Source organism: Gracilinanus agilis, chromosome 6, assembly GCF_016433145.1.
Source record: "Gracilinanus agilis isolate LMUSP501 chromosome 6, AgileGrace, whole genome shotgun sequence".
In the NCBI taxonomy this organism is placed as follows: domain Eukaryota; kingdom Metazoa; phylum Chordata; class Mammalia; order Didelphimorphia; family Didelphidae; genus Gracilinanus; species Gracilinanus agilis.
This window is the reverse complement of record NC_058135.1, coordinates 256348675-256357903: the sequence shown is the minus strand read 5'-3', so window position 1 is coordinate 256357903 and position 9229 is coordinate 256348675. Positions and strand designations below refer to the sequence as shown.

The 9229-nt window shown below is 33.8% G+C and overlaps 1 protein-coding gene across 1 annotated transcript in view; it reads left to right on the top strand.

Moving 5' to 3' along the window:
* Window positions 1-9229, top strand: part of CCDC73 (coiled-coil domain containing 73) — a 133916-nt gene that overhangs the window by 97355 nt on the left and 27332 nt on the right. Inside the window, exon 13 of the mRNA XM_044680651.1 lies at window positions 7108-7221. Coding sequence (XP_044536586.1) covers window positions 7108-7221 — 114 coding nt within the window. The remainder of the gene's footprint in view (window positions 1-7107; window positions 7222-9229) is intronic.

Genomic DNA, 9229 nt, shown 5'->3' with positions numbered 1-9229 from the left:
ATATATATATATATATATATATATATATATATATTTCTTTATAGCTCTTTCATCAGGACTGACTCAAGGGCCAGAAAGTGAATTTTCTGTTTTTGTTTCAGAAGAAGATTGAATTATCAAAAGGATAATTTTTAAACATTTAGGAAAGGAAAAGGATCACTGAGATTCAGGATGTTTATTAGAACAAGTGCCTATCCTTTTGTAATAGGGTTTCTGCTACCAGAGAAATTCTTAATTTCAGCAAGGCCTTTCACTACTAGGTTTCTCACGTATGCTAATTTTCTAGCAGACAACATGGAGTGACCTAGGCTGGATAATAGGAGAATTAGTTGAGTTCATTGGTGAAGAGTCAAATCCAAAGTGTTTTGATTAAGAGATCAATTTCAACCTGGAGGGGGATGTCTAATAGAGTATCCTTTAAAATTATAGGATTTTATCATTGACTTTATTCTATTCAACTTATTTATCAGTGGCTTGAATGAAAGCATAGATAACATACTTTCAAATTGGCAGATGGCCTGAAGCTGTGAGGAGTTCCTTAGATATTTAATTATAGAATCAGGAGCCACAAAGATCTGCCTAGGCCAGAACTGTGAATTGTAGCCAGTAAAATGAAATCTAATAAGAATAAATATAAAGTCCTATACTTGGGTTCAAAAAGTCAACTACACAAATGTAGTTTGTAGGTCAATAAGTGGTTAGCAAGAATTTTAAGTAAAAAAAAATCTGGGGGTGTTGGTGGATTTTAAGCTTATTAAGAGTCATATATCAAATTAAAAGATCCTAGGTTGCAGTAATAAAAATATTCTCTCCCAAGCAAGGGATATGGTATCCCTAATAAGATCACACCAGAATTATTTTGGGACACAGATTAAGTTATGGAAGTTATAAGGGGACGGATTTTGTTCAACATAATTCAAAAATATCAATTATCTAAATTTCTCTCCTGACTTCTAGTCTTTCAAACTAGATATCCCATAAACATCTTAAACTTATTATCTTTCTTCCTAAATCCCCACCTGCCACCACCTCCTACTTTCCCCCTTATTGCAGAGGGCAACATCATCTTTCTAATCTCTCAGGCTTGCAATTTAGGAGTCAGTCTTGACTCCTTACTCTCAACCCCCAAATCCAATCCATTGCCAAAGACTTGTCTATTTTACTTTGCAGCATCTCTTGCACATGCCCCCTTTTCTCCTCTGACACTGCTACTATCCTGATGCTGGCTGTCATTACTTCACACCTGGACACAACAGCAGCTGCTGGTCCTACTTACCTCCAATCTCTCCCTACTCCAAGCCATCCTCCAAAGTTATTTTCAGAAAACACAGGTCCAATCCAATCATGTCACCCCAATACTTAAAACTCCAGGGACTCCCTATCATGTCCAGGATCAAATACAAAATGCTCTGTTTAGTATTCAGTCTTTCATAATCAAGCCCCTTCCCATCTTTCCAGATTTCCTACACTTCCCTCCTTTCCGTGTACTCTGACCAGTATTACTGGCCTTCTGACTGTTCCACCAAAAAATGCTCCATTTCTCAGCCCTGGACATTTTCTTTGACTGTCCCACACATGCCTAGAATTTTCTCTTTCCTCTTCTAGGTACTTAATAAATGTTTTCAACTGATTGTAGTGGAATGATCTGCTTCAAGTGTAGGGAATTCCCCATTACTCTGGAGTAGATGTCTAAACAGAGATGAGGTGATTCCAGTAGAGGCCCCTGATCACTCTAGTCAAAGGTTCTAGGATTCATCTTGTCCACTTTGCTTATTTTCTAGGTGAAACAGCTGAAGTCCTAGAAAGTACATTGACTTGTTCAGGGTCACACTGTAAGTTAGACGCACATCCCCGTGCCAATGCTGTTCCCACAAAAAGATGCTGAGGAGATTTCTCCTTGTCCTACCACAGCCACCAACATAGGGGAGCACTTTTCTTAGTCAGTGACACTCCGATGATTTCTCTTGAACTGCATGATGTTCTTGTTGCATTCTATAGCCATAAGTGTTTAATCTTCGTATTAGGAAATTTTATAATACTCTGCTTTTATACAGGAGTGATTTGGCTCTCATAGTTGATGGCAGACGGGGCTCCAGAGCCATATAACTGTGAATATGCCTGTCTTATATAAACCAAATGCATCTTTCTTGGTCCAGCACCCCTCCATAAGCATTGATAGGCTTGTGTAGTAAGGAATATAATAATATATTAATGTTGGAATGACACTGTGGATTGTGCTGTCATGTGTCTCAAGTGTTTTGCTCAAAGGGAACTCTTAATTCCACCTGTACTAAAAGGGGTCATTACTCTTGATAATAGCCTACTGTTTCCTGGTGCTCTGCATCCAGGCTGCCATCGATCTTGCTTTTTTAGCCATTCAGTTTAGTAGTGCTGAGACATAAATCCTCACGATGGATAACACTTCACTCACATTTTTTTTGAACTCTAAGTTTATGTATAACTATGTATACTATTACAGTCACTAAAGAAATACAATGTATGTATATATATGTATTCTATGTATATGGAACTAATTATAGTTATCAGTTATGTTTTATAAGTATAGTATTCATTAAGATAATATACTAACAGTTGCTAAGTAAAACTTGTAGGTTACATTTAGATTTTTACAATATTGACTGTTTTTACTTTTATGTTATTCAAATGTAAATGATCTCAAATAATTCATAAAGATAAATCATCTTAAATTTAAATATGACATGCAGCTAAACTCTTAAAAAAGATAGCAGTCATCAATAAGCACATAAAAAAAGTATTTTAAATCTCTCGTAATTAGAGAAATGCAAATCAAAATAAGTCTGAGGTACCACCTCCCACCTCACAGACTGGCCAATATAGCAGCAAAGGAAAGTGATAAATGTTGGAGGAGATGTAGCAAAATTGGGACACTAATGCGTGGTTGGTGGAGTTGTGAATTAATCCAACCATTTTGGAGGGCAATTTGGAACTATGCCCAAAGGGCTTTAAATGACTACCTGCCCTTTGATCCAGTCATAGATAAAAAGCAAAAATACTTGTACAAAATTATTTATAGCCATGCTCTTTGTGGAGGCAAAAAATTGGAAAATGAAGGTGTGTCCCTCGATTGGGGAATGGCTAAACAAATTGTGGTATCTGTTAGTGATGGAATACTATTGTGCTGAAAGGAATAAAAAATTGGAATGACCTCCAGAAATTGATGCAGAGCAAAAGGAGCAGAACCAGTAGAACCTTATACACAGAGACAGATATACAGTGGCACAATCAAACGTACTTCTCTACTAGCAACAGTGCAATGATCCAGGACAATTCTGAGGGACTTATGAGAAAGAAAACTATCCACATCCAGAGAAAGAACTGTGGGAGTAGAAACAAAGAAGAAAAACATAGGATCAATCATATGATTCAGTGGGGATATGATTGGAGTTTTTGACTTTAAAAGATCACTCTACTGTAAATATGAATAATATAGAAATAGTTTTTGAACATGATACATAAACAAACCAGTGGAATTGCTTGTCAGCTCTGGGAGTGGGGAGGGAAGAGGCATGGGAAAAATCATGAATCATGTAACCATGGAAAAATATTTTAAATAAATAAAAAAAAGTAACAGTGGAAGCAGCTAGGTAGCTCAGTGGACGAAGAGCCAGGCCTAGTGATAGGAGATCTTGGGTTCAAATCTGGCCTCAGACTCTTCCTAGCTGTGTGACTCTGGGCAAGTCACTTAACCTCAATTGCCTAGCCCTTACTCTTCTTCTGCCTTAAAACCAATACTTTGTATTGATTCTAAGATAAAGATAAGATAAGATAAGATAAGATTTCCGTAAAGGGTGTTGGGATTTTTTTGGTTACCGTTTAAAAAATATATGAGATAGTATAATATGTAACCTAACAATAATATCATACATATGACTTGTTATAAATATGTAATAAATTATAATAAATAAGCTTATTTAAGAGAAACAAATTCTCACATTAGCTACATACAAAAATCTGTCTCATCTTTTTTGCCTTTCCTCCCACCAGAAAAAGGTGACAATAATGTTTTAACTACTTAATTAGAACATTTCCCTTAATATTTATGACTTCTGACCTTCTTTATTATTATTTTATTATTCCTGACTTTGAAATTCATAGGACATAGTGATTGCATACTTGACAGTGGTTGGGATCCATATATATGTATGTGTATAAGTATCCATATATGTATATATTTAAACATATATATCTATGAATATATATGAGATGAGATGGAAAAGAACAATTTGAGATCAGTAATCGTTCCTTCACAGCATACCTGAGAACTTTATATTTTGTCTTGTCAAAAATAGAGTTTGATTTGCATTTCTCTATTATAATAAATTAGAATACCACAATACAAATGCAGAAAGATAATTATACACAACATTTCAAAGCACATTCACATTGATGATAGCATGAGAACTTCAAAATAATCCTGTGAGATAAGTTGAGCAGTTATTACATTTTATAGATGGGAAAACGAAGAGATTAAGTGAGTTGTCTATGATTATAGAATTATTAAGCTGTGGAGGTGGGCCTTAAGCCTAGATCTTTGGATTTTAAAAGCTTAGAACTGTAGGAAATATTTAATTATAGACAAGATAGCTTGATTTCTAAAACCTCAACAATGACAATGATACCCACTGAACTATATGTAGACTCTCCCTGAGATTGCAATTATTTTTGAATTTGCTGTGCCTTTTTAATACTGGGGAAGGAGGATGGTATCTAATTTTCTTCACTTATGAGGATAAATAAGAAAATATCAATCACAGAAAACTGCTAAATTACTAATGAAATAATATACAAAATTGTACTAGTGGGGTTCTGTTCACATTGAGATTTTTGCTAACAAGTTTGGCTCTGAGCATCAACCTTCCTCCTTCATTGTTTTGCATCGTGTTAATGAAACACAAAACATGGATCTGATCTCCCTTTGGGGTAGAGAGCCGAGTTCTGTTCGGTGGCCACAGATTGCTGCAATCATCTGGGCCAGCCACCTATCAAATGCCATTTCTTACCAGGGAAAATACACAAGAAGGTGGCAATAGATCAATATAAATCTATTCATATTCAGGAAAAAACAAAACAACAAAACATACAAATAGTTCTAAGTATAGCACACAGCAAATCAACCTATACAACAGGTAGAAATTTGACTAAATGACTTTTTATATGATGGTCTTTTAAAAAATGATGAGGTCAGGGAATGTTATCCAACTCCAGAGAAAGAACTGTTTGAGTTTTTCACATCAGTGTATTTATGATTTTGTTTTTTTGGTTTTGTTTTTTTGGTTTTTGGTTATGTTTGAGTTTGCTCTTACAGCAAAGACCAACAATTCTCTTACAACAATGGAAGTGGGTTTTGCATGACAATAAAAACAAAAATTAAAAAGGGCAGGTAATAACCATTTCTGCAATCAAGGCTGTTTTATTTTTGTTTTACAAAGTGTATGTTTTTGATGGTTTTAAATGTGACTGCAAGTTGTACTGTAACTGGTGGATTGATGGTAGATACTACTTTTACTTCTTCCTACCTATCTCCCATTTACCTTCCTAAGATTTCCACTTCTACAGACAGGTAGGTGTTATTCCAGAAGAATGATAGCAAGTCTAAGAAATATAGTCTCTTTTAGTAATAGGAACTCAGTGCCTTGGAGGTAAAAAGCAAGTTTTCCAATTATGCCTACCTCTTTGCTCTTTTTTTTTTAACTGAAAAATGACTCATAATGACTCAAAGCCTCATGTAGGTAACTATCCCAAACAAGTTTCCTATAATTTCTCTTTTATCTGCCTCTTTGCTTGATCTTTCTTTGAGAGGCCAGTTAGTTCAGTGTCTGCCTTAAAAGTTCCTTCCTTTGACTCTAGACTTAACTGAATTTTATTGTGGGCAAAATGATGGCTATGCCATTTGTAAGCACTTTTGGATGTTTCTGTATGAAATCTGCTGTGTGGTTGTTAGCTATTATTAAAACATCACACAGTCATGTACTATTGCTTAATTAAATAGGAGCTATGGTATATTCTCCCACATATCCCTCCTAGATTTTCATATGTATAATGATGTACCCACTACCTTCGAAAGTGCAGTATATTGCCTTCATATTGTAAAGTAATTGTGAGGGTGTGATTATACACCTGTTAAAATCATTGTTAAATAGATCAAGAAATTTTCCATTATTATTTATACCTAGAAATGGAGAATAAAACACATTGTTGGATAAAAATACATATTGGACATTCTCCTGAAAAAGATGCAATGAAAAGAAATTAAAGTATCCATTTGTTCAGATTGTTAGCTAGTAAGTATTTATGGAGTACCTCATGGACCTGAAGAGTTTCATGTTAGATTATTATAGCCATGATCCTTTTGTCTTCATTTGACCAAAGTGTGTCTCAGTTTCAACATTCCAAACATACCTGAAACATGGGAAGGAATTCTTGCTACTAATTTATAGAAGCAAACTTGATAAATATGACAGTAAGGCAGACATCAAAGAAATCTTACTGGTGTTGGCAGCACTGGTTTCATAGCTTTAGAAACCTTGGCTGCATATTTTAATTTTTAGTGCTTTTTTGTATGATTTTCTTTCATGAATCAAAATAAGTTAAATATACATGATAAAAATTTTAGGCTCCTATGAAGCACCAATAAGTCTGAAATTGAGAAGTTATAATTATGTCAAAGGGGGTTTTTGGTCATTTGAATATGAGAAAAATGTTATGGGATAGTTTAAAATTTTAATTTTAGGATAGTTAGGTTGGAGTATGCTACATTTCATATTTCTCAGCTCTGGACTTTATAATACTTTTTCAGCACATTAAAACTTATGCAGTGAAACTGAATAATGGCAATGTTTTTATACCCTTTTATAGCCATTTCTTTTCCATAACCTCCCCCTGTTTCCTGTTAGCTAAACTATAAGCAGCTTTCTGTTAATTTATGAAAATGATTGTTGAGATGGCACATTATCACTGCTCTGGATGGCCCTTTCAGCATGTTAGAAGCAAAGGTCCAAGCAACATAAAACACATCAAAATTCATTAATGTGGTATTGATTATTTTTTGGATAATTAATTTTATTGCAGACCCTTGAAAGAGATAATGAGCTGCAAAGGGAGAAGGTAAAAGAAAATGAAGAAAAGTTCCTTAATCTTCAAAATAAGCATGAGAAAGCACGAGGAACTTGGGAAAAACATGTAGGTTTATTAAATTAAGTATTAGAGTACTAAACAGATTTTGAAATAGTTATAAGCATTTCAAATAACTAATAATGACTTATATTGCAAAAATAACATAGAAGCCAAATCAGACACTGTTTGTTCTTGGACATATTTTGTTTCAGAAATGCTTTTGAAAAACCAAATTACAATTATATTCAGTTGAATTTGGAAAGCTGAGGGTTCAGCATTCACACACATACACATACATGTACATTTACATTTGTATGGCCTTCCATGATGCAGGAGGCAGAAGTCTCTTCTTTTCCCATTAAACCACTGGCTGGTGGATATTGTAGTATAGAGTTTTAATAGCTAGCAGATGCTCTGTTGGCAGCCAAGCCATTCAGTTCTTCCTTAGCTATGAGGCAGTGTATGATGGATTGCCATGTTTAGAGTGTGAACATGGTATCTGAACTTTATATGTTTTACCATCTTATCATAAGCTTTGCCATTTTCCTAAACTGCATCTCAGGATTTTTGCTCTTTATTTTAATTTCATGGAAGTACATAATAAAATAATGGTGTAAAGCCTTGTAAATTAAGGTTGTAAAATATGAAGGTTCATTGTGAAGATCGGTAGACCCCAAAATTAGCTTTACTTTTTAAATATCTATTTAAATTGTTCTCTTTATTAGGGATTAATATAATAAAAATCACTTCCTCTAAGCATATGGTAGATATATATTTGGAAAATAAATAGACTTTATTTCAAACTATTAGTGTTATAGAAATGAGTGCAGAATCCTTTTTCTTGTTTTTTCATTGTATCTGCATATCGACTTGGCAGTATTTTTCCTAGTTATTTTTTCTTTTTTTTTTGTATTTGAAGAGAAACCATATCTTATTGATCTTTGCATTTCCCAGGGCATAGTATATTCATTGCATATAGTAGGGCTTGACAAATATTTTTAAAATTTGGTACCCATAGTTCCTTTTTAGGTTTTCAATTCGGCTGTTGTTAATATGGTTCTCATCATTTGATGTGAAGTTTCTAGTAATAATTAGATGTGATTATAATTAATTTAAGTGATATTATTTGCTAATTAACTATTGCATTAGAATATGTAGCAGATGATTGGTTTATACCTTTTTTGTAAGTCACATTGTTAGTTTTTTCTAAATACATTAAAATATTAGTATTACTTGAAACATACATAATTATTTCCATTTCTATTTATTGTAGTTAATATACAATCAGAGAAATAAACAAAAAATAATGTTAACTAAGAAACCATGGGTATAGAATAAAGGAAGCCATAATAGAAAGGGGAAATATAGTGCTAAACATGCCACCTGCATAAAAATGTCAGCTGAGTTTTTAAAAAAATAAACATTCATATCTTCTAGTGGTACCCCACATTAAATTGTAAGAAATCTTTTTTATCACATAGTTTCTAGCCTCTACAACAATTAAGCCCACTCCCACTGCATTTTAGTACTAAAGAGAAAATAGTTTAGTAAGGCAAAGCTTACTCATGGCTATAAGCGAATAATTGACTCACATGTAATTTTTCACTAACTCTAAGAAAATGACAGTTCAGGGCAGTGAGAATGTAGGAATGCTTAAAAAATTATAAAGGAGTAGAGAAAATGTTTTAGAAAATATATCAGGAACATAAAGTCATGCTGTATGTCACTGATTATACTACTAATTCTACTTTTTTTGTCAATCATTTGACAAAATAATTAAATCAAATTCTATTTAAAAAGACTGAATTATATTGAATGTTTTTGGACATTTGAAAGAATAGTGCTTTGCATACCAGTTTGTATTGTGGCTAGGTATATGCCCAGGGACTCTGCATTTGAGGTCAACTACACAATCTTTAAGGCTTTTTTTACCTGAGTCTGTGACTCCTGTACTAAATTAAAAATTGAGAGAGACAGAAATTGGGGATGAGAGAGAGAGAGAGAGAGAGAGAGAGAGAGAGACAGAGAGAGAGAGAGAGAGAGAGAGAGAGAGAGAGAGAGAGAGAGAGAGAGA